The sequence below is a fragment of the Azolla caroliniana genome, unplaced genomic scaffold, assembly GCF_043228905.1.
Source record: "Azolla caroliniana isolate FFs.n. ecotype wild unplaced genomic scaffold, voAzoCaro1.0.p SCAF_16, whole genome shotgun sequence".
Classification (NCBI taxonomy): domain Eukaryota; kingdom Viridiplantae; phylum Streptophyta; class Polypodiopsida; order Salviniales; family Salviniaceae; genus Azolla; species Azolla caroliniana.
The window spans coordinates 5,106,835-5,124,318 of NW_028230451.1; the positions used below are offsets into that span (position 1 = coordinate 5,106,835).

Below are 17,484 nucleotides of genomic sequence, written 5' to 3' on the forward strand. Positions count from 1 at the left end.
GTGTTTGATAGTGCAACTAGGTCATTTTTATAACATGTTAGATCCATTGGGCAATGGTAGTGCATTTGACTCCAGATCATAAAGTTGCGTGTTCGATTCACGTCGGGTTTATTTTAGGAAGGTCGACCACAAGGACAGTCTTATCGGTCAACCTCCTTGGCGTTGGGTTCCTTAGCTATTACATGGCGGATCCTACATATTGTATCCGTCAGCCTCCTTGGGCCATAATAATATGTAGGATCCGCCGTGTAATAGCTAAGGCGTTAGTTCGATAGTGTTATAGTTTATTTTTCGGCCACATAGGATTCGTGGCGCAATGGTAGCGCATCTAACTCCAGATTAGAAGGTTGCGTGTTTGATTCATGTCGAGCTCATTTGAAGAAGGTCGACCACAATGACGTTCATATCCATCAGCCTCCTTGGGTCATACATAAGCAAAGTAGACGCACACAAATGTATATGTATATATGTATGATTATGTTGTTTCACCTCATGCATCGACAATTTTTTTATTTTTTATTTTTAATATATCCTATCATTAGTATAAACAATTTACAAGATTTTAAACCTTTATGTGATTGGCGGGGAAAACAACCATTTTGGCGACTGAAAATGCCAATAAGGAGTGCCATAATTGGATGTCAAGAATGGAGTAGTTGTCCAGATAATAAGAAACTCACTCTGTTGAGCAATTTTAGCTTCAGAATCTCCAACTATACCATCCAATTGACCCTTCAAAGTATGAACTATGTCTAACCAAATGTTCAAAACCACTTCAGTTGGTGGTGTTTTAAGTTGATGGAAAACGAGAGAACACATAGCCTTCCAAATGTGATATACAATGGTACTAGTCAATACCTCCCATACTGACTGCTGGACTTCCTTCCTTACTCCTGAAAACTGTAATGACATCAGTGGTAATGTATGAACACTTCCATATTTAGTGTAGAATCCACGGTCCATAGATTCATTGTCATAATGGAACACATCACGAACAAGTGATGTCCAAACCACCATGCCCCAAGTGAAACCTCATGCATCAACAATTATATAGAAGTGTTTGAGGGGTTTCCAAGCTCAAACAAAATGGTTCAAGAGATTTACATACCATACGACCATTGAGAAACGTGTTCACGGTTTTGTTTTTGTTTTTGTAGTTCGATGCAAAGTTCAAACTAATTTTTTGTGTTAACTTTTGCACGATTCTTTCACAAAGGGTATTGGATCTCAAATGCTATAAGTAACTATGGCAACAAGTTATAGCTCCTAACGTTATAAAGCTAATTCATAATGTAAGGCCGTCGAGGCATATTTGCACCATCTCATCATTGTCCACATTGACGCTTATCAAGTCAAGCGAGTCGCAAAGCTCCTTGATCTTCAAGGTGTAGCTCGTGATGGACATATCCCTTTGTTGGATGTTGTTCAACTCTTGGCGGAGTTGAAGCTTTCTCGCAGTTGTGTTGGCAACGAAAATCTTTCGTAGATTCTCCCACGCTTCCTTTGGCGTCTCGGCTTCTCGAATGTAGCCGAGCATTTGGTCATGAACACATGTCGCCAAACAATACATCACTCGGCTTGTCGCTTGCTCCCATGTTGCATAGTCGGCATCTTCCGGGTCGAGTCGGTTTTCTTGTGCTCCTTTGATGTAACCCCAATAGCCTTGGCCAACAAGGTATTGGTGCATCTTGTACTCCCAAGATGCAAAGTTGTTTCAATCTAGCTTCTCACTAGGGAGAGCGCTCCCAATTTGAGTATTCATTGTCGATGAAGCTTTCTTTCTTCTTTTCCTTCTCACTCAAACACGAACTATGTAGTCACACTACGATAGCGATGAACCTGTTCTTCTCGAACGTCGGCGTAGAGCACAACACATGCAGATGGGCTAGATCGAGCTACCAAACCGCTCTGATACCATGTAAAGAATCGGGTATGATTCTTGTGTAGCGGAAGAGATGTGTGTTATGTGTATGTGTGAGAGGAATTACAAGAGAGAAGAGAGAACACAAGATAGATAGATAAAGGAATACTAATGAAGAAGGTGTATATTCATAAGTAGAATAGCAAATACAAAATGTAGCATTACAAGGAGTCACAACGGACTTAATATGAAGTAGGAGAAAGGTGTTTTATATATAGTCACCTTCTTTCTTCATTAACTAACTTCAACAACTACTCTCTCTTGGGGAATGTGAAGACTCATAGTCATTGGGAATATATACTACATAGTTAATGTGTAGAGAGTAGTGGTGTGACTCTTGACTTTTGAGTAATCATAGATTCTCAAAAGGTGTGTTCACACGTTGCACTATGTTGAGCTTGATTCTCAACAAAAATAAATAAAAAATGTCACAACTTTAAACCCTTGCATTGTTTATGTTGTAGTTTAATGTCGTTTTAACCACAAACCATTAAGTCAATAAAGGCTCAAATCTAACCAAACCCAAGCCTTGAACCGCCAAGCCAAACCAAACCCAAACGAAAACGTTTACAAATTTCAAAAACTAAATCAAACCAAACCAAACTATTGAGACCACATTTTCCGTGGTTTGGTTCAGGTCAAACCAAACCTTGGATGATTGTTACCTTGTATATGTGTATTTTGATGAAAATAGCTATAGCTCATTGTTAAAAAGTCACAATAATACCATAGTAATAAACATCTAAGAAGTTACATGAACCCATGGGTATAACAATGTTGATATTTTCCCCTATAATAAAGAAGTAAAAAAAGCACCAACATAACTCAATGACGTTGTGTATTCACAAGGATACCATCAATTTGTAGCAAAACTTGGTGTGGAATTTGTTGTTTTGCGTCCCACCCTCCCTCTCGTAGGAACATTTCATTTTGGGAAGGAAGTTGGCGCCGCCTGATATGTGTAGAAGGAAACCCTAAAGCACATTTGGTTCCTTACATACATACATACATATACACATTATACATAAATAAAGGCATACACATATCATACATACAGATACGCATTATACATACATTCAGGCATTCACATACGCATATGCATATGCATATCATACATACATACATACACACACACACACATACATACATACATACATACATATACACATTATACATAAATAAAGGCATACGCATATCATACATACAGATACACATTATACATACATATAGGCATTCACATTCGCATATGCATATGCATATCATACATACATACATACATATACACATTATACATACATACATTAATGCATACATACATACATACATACATACACGTACACATTATACATACATACATCGATACATACATACATACATACATACATATACACATTATACATACATACATTACATACATACATACATACATACATGATACATGCATACATCCATACATTAATGCACGCATACATACATACATACATACATACATACATACATACATACATACATACATATATATATATACATACATACATAATTACATCCATACATTAATGCATGCATACATACATACATGCATAAAATATACATATGTATGCGTGTGTGGAAATGCGAGGGAACCCTAAAGCTCTCTGACTCAGGTGAGCAGGTATACCACAGAAGAAGCAGAGACAGAGACAGAGAGACGAGAAGCAGAGACAATCAGAGGCGTGTGAAGGAGAGAGAGGAGGAGGAGGGATGTCTGCCCCCGATCAGACCCGAGAGCCATGCCCTGATCGCATCCTGGACGACATCGGCGGAGCTTTTGGGATGGGCGCGGTGGGCGGCTCCGCCTTCCATTTCGTGAAGGGCATGAAGAACTCGCCGAACGGAGAGCGACTGTTGGGCGGTGCGCAGGCCATCCGTATGAACGCGCCCCGGATCGGCGGCAGCTTTGCTGTGTGGGGCGGCCTCTTCTCCGTCTTCGATTGCTCCATGGTCTACGTCCGTCAGAAGGAGGACCCCTGGAACTCTATCTTTGCTGGGGCGGCCACAGGCGGCTTCTTACAGATGAGGCATGGTGCCCGGGCGGCTTCCCGATCGGCCCTTTTCGGTGGGGTCCTTCTCGCCCTCATCGAAGGCGCGGGTCTTATGATCAATCGGGTCCTTGCCAACATGGCCCAATTGCCCCCTCCTCCTATTGAGCAGCCCATGGGTCTTCCAGCTGGCGTCTACTTGCCTGGGCAAATGCCCAATTCCCCCCTACCATCTGCCAATTCCACTCCTGCGGAGTCTGAATCGGGTTGGACCTCGTGGATGGGTGGCATATTTGGAAGCAAGAAAGATGAAGCCGCCGATTCTTCTTCTTCTTCTTCTTCTTCTTCAAGTGAAGTTTTATCTACTAGTTCTAGTTCGAATGATTCAGGTTGGGCTGCAATTGGTAAAGGCCTATTCGGCGGGAAGAAAGAAGAAGCACCGGCATCTAGTGGAGAGACTTTGGCATCCTTTGAGACTTCTTCTGGGCCTGCCATGCCCACCTTTGACTACAAGTGAAAAGAGAGAGACAATGAAAAAGGTTAGTTTTCGCGTCAAGAGAAAGATAACGTTTATGACAATGAGAATGGTTCATGAATAGAAGGTGAATTTGGGAGATACATTGTTTTGTCATCTGCCTTATCGATGGCCACCTGGGGTTGGTCACATGCATTTTGATTGCATCCCACTATGCGTTTACTAGATTGCATATATACATGTTGGTCTCATCAACTGTGTTGCAAGTATTATGATTAGTTGAAAGGGCTTAACACAAACCTTGCTTACCTGGTTGGTACATACTAATGAAAATTTTTAATAGATTTTTGTTGTTTGCGTTTGTTAATTATTAACGAGACAGACATCTTAATCATTCAGTAATGGAAAAATAATTATGTAATATGGTTTGTTGGTTCTAGAATTTTAGATGTTAATCATTGATCTCTCCATGATTGCTGAGTAAATATCTTTGGAACTTGAAATTTTGTGATATGCATATTATTGACTTAATATAGTGATAGAATTAAGTGCATACAAGATGGTTCCTTTGTTTGATGCTAGTTGAATGTTTGGTAGGTGCTTCCTAAGGGTTATTCGCAACTGATTGTCATTGCTTGCATATTTCTGTAGACATATTTGTTTTTTGGTGAAATGAAGAAATCGAGAGCTGAACTTTGAACTTTGGATCCTATGGAAAAGTCTATCAACGTTTGTTGAGCTATACTATCCAGAGAATGAAGAATAATCAAATTAAATAATATCATCGATGCATGTTATTATATAGTGAAACAACTTGCACATTTTGGTGATGAATGTGTATATTTTGAGTTGCATTTAGAAGAAAAACTTATGCATATAACATCCTTAATAGTTTATAAAGACTAAAGATATACAAAACTAAAGACTATAGTCTGCTTTTTGGTCTGAGGTGGGCTTTTAATCTCATGATAATTAAAATTTAACTGAAATTTAATATATTTGTATGATATTATGACGACATTTTCTTTCTTACTATCTGATCATATCTGAAAGGTTAACTCCTAAATCTCACATTAGCAGCTTGTTTCTGCTAACTCAGTTCTTAACTAGAAAGTCTCATAATTGGGAGAATTCAAAGCATTGTATGTTTCAATTTTCATGTCTGGTTTGAAGTTTAATGGGCTAATTGAGCTTTAAATTAGGATTTAAATTTGTTGAGATGATTGAATGAATATGCTAACACTAATTATTATTTTATGTTAATTAAGTGTATGATATAAATTATCTTTTTTGTATTAGTGGCATATGCTTAGTCTGAATTACCATCTGGTTCTAAGTCTTCGCAACATAGTCAATTGTGGAAATCTAGTAAGTGAAACCTTCATATTTACGTTCACAACTCAAGGATATTATGGGAACTTTTACTTTGTAGATGATGCCAAATGTTTGTCTTGGTATGATGTTAGATGATTCATTATTCAAATATTCAAACACACATTAATTAAATGTTTTGGCTTAGTTATGATAATGATGTTGTTTAGACAATGATGAAGTATCTTTCTTCACAGAAAAGCATAAAATGCCCTAAGGAGGATGTAGGCTTGTTGACAGCAATCCATCCATATTATGTGAACATATAAGCAACCTCAATCTAGCCAATGCCTCATGTGCTACAGCCTACGTGTAGGCCTAAATTGCTAGAGATTGCTCTATTACTATCACTAATAAATAATGCAGAAAACGTGTTTGGGTTCAATCCAGACTTTCCTTCAAATAGTTGATAAAGCGTTGAAAAATATCAACATTTTCACTCACCAATTAAAATGTGTTGCCATAAAGGAAGATCACACCTACAAGGCTACAACCATTAGGCTTGGCATAAATGTTGAAATTGTCCACTTATGAATCACATGCTCTCACATCGGCCACTTATCAATCATCATCATATGCTCCGAAATCGTCCACTTATGAATCTAATGCAAGTGCTTTGGTTTAGGTTGCCATTGTGAGAAATGCTAGAAGCACTAAAGATACCTAGGAACCCAAATAGGCTGTCCCTTTTATCCAATGCATTAAGCTCTAATTCCCTTGCAAGGTTAAATGTAGGACTACCTATCCATCCATGAGAAGGGGGTTCACGCTCCTCTAAGCACAATCTAAACATGAATTTGTGCCTTTCCAGAGTAGTACAATAACCAACTGTGAGGATCATGCTGTTGTTGGATGGAAAATTCAATCACAATACATTTTGGTAATGACCTATCGATGAGATGCAAACTTTTGGCTAAGTAACATTCTTTTAAAGAGACAGCATACACCTCATCATTAATAAACAAATGGAACAGTCGGATTTCCGTGTTTACAATTATACATACGTATACATAGGTTAGCTATTCCAAACAAACATCTACATGTGTCCCCATTGAGGTAAAACACCAACTAAACATAATTAACTCCAACCTTTGTTTCTTCTAATCCTTCCTTGTTGGGCCTCTAATTTAGCTTGTAAAAGCTTTGTTTTTAAGCTATTATCTCTACTATGGGATCCTTGAATCTCTTTCAAAGCATTGTTGCTTCTTTGAGGAGAGCTCATACCATTAGGTGATGGCATCCTGTGTATTTTTCCTTCTCTCCAAGCATCCGCTGTTTCAAACATCTTCTGCTCTTCCACGGCCTCCTCCCGATTTCTGGCACACTGCCTCTTAAGCTCATCAACCTTTGCCTTATCATCACCTATTTTTTTTGCCAATTCCTCACAAACATCTTCCATCAATTCCCTCGCTCTCCGTTCTCTTTCCAGGTCCTTTTGGACCTTCGTGAGGGATTTCTTGGTCTCGCCCATGTCCTTCAGAATCTTCTTTTGATATGCCTCCAACTTGTGCCGAGACTTCCTCTCATTGTCTAGGTCTTCTTTGAGAGAGGCAATGGCCAACGAAACCGCTTCTTGTACTCGAATATGAGCCATCGATTTCTCTTCGGCGAGCTTCGACTTCGATTCAATGATGCGTTGTCGGTAGAGCTTCCGCTCGGCTCTAAGTCTATGTGCGTTTGCGCGAGACCTTTTCAAGTCCGAGCGTAGTGAGCAAACGACGCGCCGATGCTCTTCTTCCAGCAAGCACAGTTGATGAAGCACCCTTACCAGGTCTTCTTCGGATGTGGGCGATTCGCATTGGGTAAAAGGCCATGATTGCCGAGATTTCAGATGCTTCCTTGCATTGATCTGTTATATATACCCTACCATTTAGCAATCAAGGATTTTCCTCTGGACTTATATATATCATATGGGTAGATTAAGTGATCTCAAAGAAAGGAAAATTTTGAGTAGTTGCTCTTGTCCAAACAACATAACCTGTGATACATACGGACACATATGTATGTATATACATTCCCGTACATGCAAAAATGTACATACATTAATTAGCTTACATGCAAAGGTACATATGTACATACATTAATTAGCTGACATGAAAGGTACATATGTACATACATTACACAAAACCAAAAGGAGAAGCACTAGGGAATACATAGTAGCACATATGTATGTACACATACATACACATACACACCCCTATGAATGAGCCTACCTACATATATGCACGAGCCTTACATACATTATACAGAAAGAGAAAGAAGAAAGAAGAGTACCTTGCACATTATAGGATGACATGCAGAAGAAGAAGAAGAAGCTTTCATGGAGGTTTTTGTGTTGGGAGGAGAAGATGAAGGGGCCAAACATTGTTGATGTGGCGGTGGTGGTAGGGGTTGCGGCTGCCTTCCATAGTATGAGCCACTCAATTTCCAAAGGGCAGCACCAAGCTTTCGAGCAGAGATAACATGCTGGCCATGGAGAGGCCCAACCGCTAGATGATGGGGGGGCCGATGATGAGGAACTTCAGATATAGGGGGTTTTTCCCTGGGAATTGACATCTTCCAATTCGGGCTTGGGGTACGCGAAAATTGACCACAATTCCTGCAAACACCAGAGAAGACATGGGAGTGTCTGAGTAGAGAAACATGGTCCCCTTTCACCTCTTCTTCTTCTTCTTCTTCTTCTTCTTCTTCTTGTTGATCTTCTTGTTGATCTTCTTCCCTTTGGTCTTCTCCCTCCTTATCATGTTTTTGTTCTTGTTTATGATCTTCTTGTTCTTCTTCAGTGGGCATGGTGAAGTCAGGATTAATGGAGGAGTGTTTTGAGAACACAGAGTTGTGGGGTGTTACTCTGAGATAAGAAGTGAAAGGAAGGTGTAAAAGACAGGCTTTATACATGTATATGTGTATGTATGTATGTATATATATATATATATATATATATATATAAATCTTTAAGGTATAATTATTAGATCTCTATCTTTTTTTCTCCATAGTTGCTTCAGCTCCTTCTTTTTCTTCATATTTGAATAGATTGCTAACAACCCATGTGACAGATGGATAGGTCATATAGTATAAAAATATATGGGTCTGCTTTAAAGAGAGAGAAACAGAGAGCTCTTTCATAATCCAAAGAAGTGTGTAAAAAAAGTCTGCTTTTATTGAATTTTTACTATTACAATTTACCATGGCCAACACCCAATCCATGGAATTCAGCATATTCCCGCCCAATTAGCACGAGCCGCCGGTCGGCATCATCTGCAATAAAATGAGCTCGAAGCTACGAGGGTTGATCGTACTGCCACTATATAAATGATCATGATCAAGAAGATGATGGTGGATCATATGTTCATGGTATTGGTTAAGGCACAAATCGTGGAAACACCCTTGCCCAATCATGACAATGTCTACATTATAGTTGTGGTAATGCATTAAATACTAGATGAATAAGTTTTACAGTCTATCTATATCCAGATTTGCTTACTACATTTTTTTTATTCAAACTGTAAAATCTTATTGCCAATGACAAGGCACAGCATTTTGCGTTATTTTGACCATTATTGTTGAAATGGATGGAGGTTTTATGCTACTTGATCCAATGAAAAACTCTTCTTATTTCCCTCATCTAGAGCAAATCCACCATGAGTATCATTAGAAAGAATAAACGTGATAAATTTATTCAAATATGGAAAGAAGTGATAAATTTATTCAAATATGGAAAGAAGCGTGCTACCCAAAAAAATTGAACTCCAACCAATTTCTTAAAACGTGCTACCTTCATATTCATTGAATGATATTTCCTTGGCATCATCGTGGCAAAGTCCAAGTAGGGTCACCGTCACAAAAGTTCCAATTTAATGTTCCATTAGAGTGCTAAGTTTTGGTTGTTTGTGCAAGTGTTTTGGGCTTATGCTCTCTGGTGGTTCCATGTATCCCTTGCATCATAGTCCCATGATAATGCGAGTGTTTAGGGTTTCCAATTGCACCCCTCACAAGTTGTCTTCTTGCCAAAGTACAAACATTATATATTTAGGGCAAGTTGCTTGTCCAATCACTCACAAAGTTATGATAGAAGCAACAACACGTGGCTATCACAACACATACATCCATGCCTCCTAAAAGCAAAGACACATGTCTATTGCACACCCACATCCATGCCTCCTAAAGGACCATAAGTTGTCGATGGATGTTATTATATATCTAAGTACAAAGAAACATCATGGGCTTAATAAATATAAATGATTGGACGAATGTATCTCACAATATATATCTTATTTCTAGCGAATATTACTCGTACGAGAAATAGCCAAAACTTTCCAAAACCCTTGAACAATAGCCAACTATTTGGCAACAAATAGCCCTACTTCTTAACTATGCATTCACACATTCTTTCATACATTTAAATGTAGTAAACTTCATGGTTTCTAGAATCGCCATTGCCTGTGCTCCTTCCCAAAGAAAAATAGGAATATTTTGGACATACTTCATATCATCATTTTAGATACATATATAACCAAGAATAACATTTCTCTTCAAGGAATTGAAATGTACGTTTCAGATGCGATGTTTTAGAATCAATTGAAACATATTGTTCGGAAAATATGCAACTAATATGCACGTGTACGACTTCTATATAATGTTTTAGATTAAAATAAAACATATTGTTGGAAAATATGCAGCTAATATACAATTGTACGACACCTAGAAAAATTTGGATACACATTGTGTCAATGTTGAGGATACATGATGGATTGATTGGATAGTAAAGCATGAATATGCTATGTAGTGTAGTTTAAAAAAGGAACATTGTTGAGAACAACATGATATAAATCTTTATGGAAATGAAACAAGATTGACCTTTATCTTTGTTGGTCACATGAAAGCCTAGAAAAATGACACAAAGGTTTTGGAATCATCTAAATTATTGTTTACTAATGGTGTATTTCTATGTTTGCATTGGTGCTACTTTCACAAATGGAGTTTACAAACCATATTAGCTAGTATTGCAAGTCGTTGGGCACTTAGTGCTCACCTTACCTTTGTTTGTTGGATGCGAAACCATACTCACAAATAAGATACTTTTTGTTTGTGAATCTAGCTAATAACATTGTGGTGGAAAGCATAGATAGTTAAATTGTTCAAGTGTCATTATGTATTTTAAAAACATGTCTAAATTTATTTTGCTTGAACCCGAGTTACACAATTATATGTAGTTTCATATTGAATCATCGGGAGGAAGACTTTATTGTTAGTAGTAAGCTTTAGTTTTCCTATGTAGTATTAATCAATCCCCCAATCTAAACTAATCCATTGAGTGGAGACCCATGTGACAACTACATGAGAAGGCCTCGACTAATATATTTTCATAAAATAAACAAATTGGAGCAGTTACATGCATTACTGTCAAGTTTATACTTCAAGATGGCTAGCAATTTTTTGAGGTAATTGTAAATTAATGTTAGCTTAACAATAATGGACATAGGAAAGTAGTCAAAGACATGTTATGTGTGTGAAGAATACTCGGAAAACAAAATAAAAAAGTAAAAAACATCCTTTTTGTTAGCATCTGTCACTCATGTTCAATTTGATATACAACCTAGGTGTATTATGAAATAGTAGCTTAAAGTCTGGAAAATACCGCAACAAAGTCGGCAAGCATCACGTATATTTCTACAAAACTATGGTAATATATTTTGTAAGATATAATTGAAGAGACATATTCTAGTACAGTATTGATGTCGTATCAATCCTAGATTGTCAATGTGGCAGAGTCGGGCAGACTATAAAATTTCAATTGTTGATGCGAAACTCCACAAGCTAGATTCTATTTGTTTGCTAAGTTTTTAGCTAGAGAAAATAGATGACCTAGGTCCTCAACTAAATGTGGAACTCTCTCGGAATATTTTTCATGAGAATACTAACATGTCTCTTAAATAGTAAATTAATCCAAACATGAGTAGATTTTTAAGAAATTTGAAACACATATCACTCTCTTATCATCCAAATAATAATTCTATCAATGCTCCACGAATATATATATATATATAAGTCATGATTGCATACCATGTTATGGAAGATATACTCAAGATGTCGTAGGCTATCACAAGATATCTTATCGTTCAATGTCATTTTGGGAGCAATTTGTTAGTGTGCATGACATCAAACAAAAAACATGAATGATGTTTTCATTGAATGCAACATAAAACCATTTACCAAAGGCAAGACTCAAAGTAAGGGCATGCATCTATGAGAAATAATTTTTGGATCAAGTTGGTGGGAACAAACTAAAGTTTCTTATATGACGTATAAAGCCAAGTTTTTCATGTATACCCATTATTTATATTGTAATTTCTCAGTGATTTGATATTCTAGCTTGTAAAAATCTTGCATTTCATAGAAGATTCATACCTCGATTTGTTTGAATTCCCCATAAGATACTCTTAAAGTGTAGCATGAATAGCTTATATGGAGATTCAGAACAAGTTTAAAAGGCAATCTCTGTGATAATACCATTTGAAGGTTAATTAAACCCTACATTGAATTCATTTTTTTGTTTTTCTTTCAAATATATACTTACCTCAGAAATCTGAACACTTAGATCTGATTGATTAACATTTCATCAGTATAAATATTTCCATGATCGTGCAAAATTGAGGTCATCAAGATTTGGAAACCAAGGGATTTTACTTTAGGTCATTTGCTTCATATTGTCACAATCGTTGCATCGTTCCAAGCCCACATGAACTAGCATGAACATACGTCAAATGTGGGGCTTAATTAGTGCCAAGTTTGGGCACGTTGGTGGTCTCACATGTGATTGTATGAACACAAACATTGAGATTTTCTCCACATGGATGGATGCTCTCACATGCAATTATACGAATACTCGGGGGGGGGGGCATGGATGGATGGTGCTATGCAAAAGAATAAATTGATGTTGTAAAAAGAAAATAGAAGTGTACCAATTTTTGTAGTAGGAATCCATGACGCTACATATCCAATGATATTTAGATAGACTTCATAAATGAAATATATAAGATTAAGTGGATCTTTGGAATATAGAGAATCATCTGAAAACTTACAGTTTAGGTTTGAGATGAGAACCATTCCTCATGTGACATATCATGGCATATGCAACAAGTATGAGAATGTGGATTGTGAACCATCTTGAGGGTGAAATTTCTATGAATGGTAACAATCCTTCGATGCAAAAAAAAAAGTATTTTTGACGTGAATATGTGAATTATTAAGTAGATTCTTACATAACAAATCATGATTGAAAGACAATTGAGGAAGACATAATTGAAATCATACTAGAGTTACAAAATCAAAAGACAATATGTGAATTATTAAGTAGATTCTTACATAACAAATCATGATTGAAACCCTGTTTTGAGGATTAGAAAGTGAATTCAGAAATAATGAGTTTGTGTCGGCAACAGATTTGCGGTTTGTAGATGCAAAATCAATCAGATTGTCCAAATGAACACTTCGCAGGCAATGCATACGATATTTTGATGATTACTTATATGTATAGTTCTCGACCATATATGATATCATGCATTCAGTGATTATGTTTAGTTCTCAAGTTTCAATTATAACTAGAAGCCAATAAGTCTGCTATTTAGAATCACCATTTCATGACTGAGACCATGTTAGTTTTGTGTTCTCAGAATTTCCATAATGCAGTTTCCATATATCTGTTGTCCGACCCAACCTCTGGTGCTACAACAAAAGGTTCTATTCATCATTTTGTAAAATGAAATGGGTTGTAGCCTCAGATTAAATATTTTTGCTGAGCACCAATATGTTATATAGCAAGTTCCATGCCTTGATAAAACAGTCTATGCATCGGATTGTTCATTGTCTTAGTGATTCCTACCCTATTAACCTCAACCTCTGTATTCATTACAGCTTTCCCTGCAGCTCCTCCTGTAGATAAAGATGCCATTTGTGAACCCATCTCTGGTTCCTTACTGTACAGAATTTGAGTGAGTGGTGCTACAATTCCTACCACTACCAAATTTGAGATGCAGCTTCTGTTGATGAACTGCTATACAACGGTGACCCCGACAAACTGATTTCTATATGGGTCATGAGTGGGAGCTAATTAGTCAAGGAAGTTTCTCTAACAGAATGTCTGACAGAATGTCTCTAGGAGTTTCTGGTACTTGCTGATCACATCTAATATGCATGTTCGGTATTGCTGGCCTATTCAAAATTTCTCTATACAGTGCTAGACATTGTCCTTTGTTGGCTTTTAGTTTGATCAGAGAAACTACCAAGAATGAGTCTGCTACCTAGCAAGTCCCACACATTGGTTTCAAGCTACACAGTTTTTCTGTCTCATGGATTCAATATTTTCTGCATCCTCTTGTAGGCCCCTTGCTGCCAAAACCTTACTCATACAAACATAGGCTGCACTGTTAGTTTTATCAAGATATACCGCTTGTTCAAAAGCCAATCTTGCCAATCTATAATTACCCCATTTTTGGCATGCACTCAACAAGGCCATCCACATTGGATAATGAGAAAATGACGATTTTTTTATCGTAGTCATTGCCTTATCAAAGAAACCAGCATGACCAAAAAGATCAACCATACAGGTGTAGTGTTGTCTATTGGGTGCAATGCCATAGTTTCTACTCAATTTTGCGAAACACATCTGGCCCTTCTCCACTAGCCCTGAATGACTACATGCAGTCAACACACAAAGAAAAGTAACTTCATTTGGTGATTGTCCTTTTTCTAACATTAGCTCAAAACACTCCACAGCTTCCTCCCCCTGGCCCTCTTGAGTATATCCCGAGATTAATGCTGTCCACGCAACCACATCTTTCACAAGAAGCTCATCAAAAACTTTTCGCGCTCTTTCTAGTTGACTGCATTTCACATACATATCCACTAATGCATTTCCGAGCTCAATATCCTTTTCTAGCAATCCTTTACTGAATATTTCATTATGAATTTGTATACCCTTATGAAGTGCACCTATGCTGGAGCACGTCTTAAGGATGCACATGAAACTAACTACATCCGGATAGAACCCTTCATTGCGCATCTGTTCAAACTGATTTAGTGCTTCTTGATATTGCCCTTGTTGAGTATACCCAGCAATGAGAGCTGACCACGAGACTAAACTCCGTATGGGAAGTTCATCAAACACTTCTTGTGCTTTTCCAAACTCCCCACATTTAGCATACATACCCATCAAAGCAGTGCCCAGGGCAGCATCCTCTCGCAACAAGCCTTTGAGCAAAATCTCGTCATGAATTTGTTTGCCCTTCATAACAGAACCCATGTTCCCACATGTGTTCAAGGCACAAGTAAAGGTAATCGCATCAGGGGAAAACCCATCACTTTGCATTTGTTCAAGGCACTTCAATGCAAATTCACCCTGTCCAATTTGGGCATATCCATCAATAAGTGCATTCCACGAGACTATGTCCCTAACATGGAGCTCATTGAACAAGTGGTGTGCTTTCGTGAGCATACCAAATTTAGCGTACATACTGACTAAGGCATTCCCAAGAACGTTATGCTTTACAAACAAACCCTTCTCAACAATCTCATTATGAATTTGTTTGCCTTCATCAATTGCTCCTACACTAGCACATGCCTTCAACATAGTAGCAAAAGTGATCACATCAGGAGAAACGCCATCACTCTGCATACGTTTAAAACAATACATTGCATTTTTGCCTTGTCCTTGTTGAAGAAACCCTGCCATAATTGTGTTCCAAGAAACAACATCTCGGTTAGGAAGCTCACCAAGGACTTGCTTTGCTTTCTCCAACATACCACATTTAGCATACATGTCAATGAGGGCATTTCCAAGAATGGCATCTTTTCCCAATAATCCTGACCCAAGAATCTCTTTGTGGATTTTCTGGCCCTTATCAATGGCTCCTATGCTACCGCATGCCTTGAGGATGCAAGTGAAAGTGATCACATCTGGAGAGAGGCCTTCATTCACCATCTGTTCGAAACAAGACAATGCTTTCTCACCCTGCCCTTCCTTATTATATCCAGACATGAGTGTGGACCAAGATACTACATCCCGGAGGGGAAGCTCCTCAAGAACTTCTTTTGCTTTGATTAATGCATTACATTTGACATACATACAGATTAAAGCATTGCCTAAGTAACAACTCTTTTGGAGTAATCCTTTTTTTACAATATCTACATGTATAATAGTGCCTTTGTATAGATCCTTCTTCTCGGCACAACCTTTCAGTGAGGCTGCATAGGCAGCAACATCTTTGCAGAAGTCAGAGGTACTTCCCATATCTCTTATTCCTTCTTATACATTTCATACATAGAGATCTCCATATGGAAACCCAAAACCAAATCTTCTTGACTTCTTTGCCAGTCCATCATAGAACCTGAAACTTTACTTCTTTTATATTTATAGGTTGAGGCCTCCTAAACCAAAACCTTTAAACCATATCTTTTTTCCTTTTTTCATTCCTCCTTGCTCTTTCTCCTCTATAAGAATTCTTCAACCGGAATGATGACAGCAATGCAGGGGAGAAGAAAACATATGCAAGAAGTTGTATATTATAATGGGTGTTTCATCATCAAAATGATGAGAAAGAGAAGATGAAAACCCAAACACAACAAGAACAGAGTCAGAAACAAAAATGTTCTTTGATTTTTATCTGGAAACAAAAGAAAAACAGTTTATAGACTCAAACATACAATACAATGTTCTAACAAAAAAACAGTGTCTCTTTACAACATAGCCAACCAAAAGATTACTTTCATCTCATGTCTTACTTCCTGATGAGATGAAAACCCATTTCCAATTTTTTGTTCACGATGTATCTCAGAACAAGAACAGAGTCAGAAACAAAAATATTTTTTCCCTTTTATCTGGAAACAAAAGAAAAACAGTTTATAGACTCAAACATACAATATATGTTCTAACAAAACAACAGTGTCTCTTTTCAACATAGCCAACCAAAAGATTACTTTCATCTCATGTCTTACTTCCTGATGAGATGAAAACCCATTTCAAATTTTTTGTTCACGATGTATCTGTTCACACTTAAATTAGCAAAATGCCACATCAAAATCTACACATATTGAGGGTAGAGCATGAGAAGACCTTCACATCGATTGCTATTGCTTTCTTTCGCCACAATGAGAAAGAAGCCTGCAGCGATAGAGGAATTAATCTTTTTGCGCGATTAGGAGAAGACCATCATTTCGCTTGATGTGCTAGAAATGATCGATACAGTAACGACAGGATGTGCTACCAATTGTTCAACAGTTTCATAAAAATCAACGTCGTGTTGACGGCCTTGTCAAGGCACAGTGTAAATTATTAGCTAGGAAATGCCATTTTTGTCTCCAAAATTAATCGCCATGTGACCACAATCTTAGTGAAGTTAATTAACGAACAATTAAGGTTTGAAAGATGGGCAATCGCAGTTAATTTAACAAATAGCTAGATGGCTCTACCATTAGCCCGTCGAACTACTTCTTACACCCTGCCCGAAGCAAATACTCTACTTCCATACCCTTAACACCGACCCATGGAATTCGGTTGCCCAACACTTCCAATATGCCTAATACTTCCCCCTATCTTTATAGTCATTAAATTGGGTGTGATTTGGTGATTTCCGTTAGCAATTGGCACGGTTCCGTTTCAAGGCGAAGAAACCAAACCGTTTAGGGAAAAGTTGAAACCAAACCGA

General features: G+C 37.6%; 3 protein-coding genes across 3 annotated transcripts; 1 reads left to right on the forward strand and 2 right to left on the reverse strand.

The window, feature by feature from the left end:
* Nucleotides 1-3,587: 3,587 nt before the first annotated feature.
* On the forward strand, nt 3,588-4,772 carry TIM17-2 (translocase inner membrane subunit 17-2). Its single transcript, XM_087332593.1, has one exon. It carries the CDS (start codon nt 3,662-3,664, stop codon nt 4,454-4,456), a length of 795 nt encoding a protein of 264 aa, XP_087188719.1. The 5' UTR covers nt 3,588-3,661; the 3' UTR covers nt 4,457-4,772.
* Nucleotides 4,773-6,739: 1,967 nt separating this feature from the next.
* LOC147853740 (uncharacterized) lies at nt 6,740-8,626 on the reverse strand. The gene is made up of 2 exons (XM_087332648.1): nt 8,060-8,626; nt 6,740-7,634 (listed from the first exon to the last, which is right to left on the reverse strand). Exons 1-2 carry the CDS (start codon nt 8,573-8,575, stop codon nt 6,864-6,866), a joined length of 1,287 nt encoding a protein of 428 aa, XP_087188774.1. The 5' UTR covers nt 8,576-8,626; the 3' UTR covers nt 6,740-6,863.
* Nucleotides 8,627-13,353: 4,727 nt separating this feature from the next.
* LOC147853741 (pentatricopeptide repeat-containing protein At3g53360, mitochondrial-like) lies at nt 13,354-17,088 on the reverse strand. The gene is made up of 2 exons (XM_087332613.1): nt 16,893-17,088; nt 13,354-16,443 (listed from the first exon to the last, which is right to left on the reverse strand). Exon 2 carries the CDS (start codon nt 16,068-16,070, stop codon nt 14,106-14,108), a length of 1,965 nt encoding a protein of 654 aa, XP_087188739.1. The 5' UTR covers nt 16,071-16,443; nt 16,893-17,088; the 3' UTR covers nt 13,354-14,105.
* Between the last annotated feature and the right edge of the window lie 396 nt (nt 17,089-17,484).

Excerpts from the sequence above, each read along its gene's own strand:
- TIM17-2 (XM_087332593.1), top strand. The coding sequence starts at position 3,662 with ATGTCTGCCCCCGATCAGACCCGAGAGCCATGCCCTGATCGCATCCTG.
- LOC147853740 (XM_087332648.1), bottom strand. The coding sequence starts at position 8,575 with ATGCCCACTGAAGAAGAACAAGAAGATCATAAACAAGAACAAAAACAT. Across the intron at positions 7,635-8,059 it reads GTCATCCTATAATGTGCAAG|ATCAATGCAAGGAAGCATCT; the intron begins GTACTCTTCTTT and ends TATATATAACAG.
- LOC147853741 (XM_087332613.1), bottom strand. The coding sequence starts at position 16,070 with ATGGGAAGTACCTCTGACTTCTGCAAAGATGTTGCTGCCTATGCAGCC.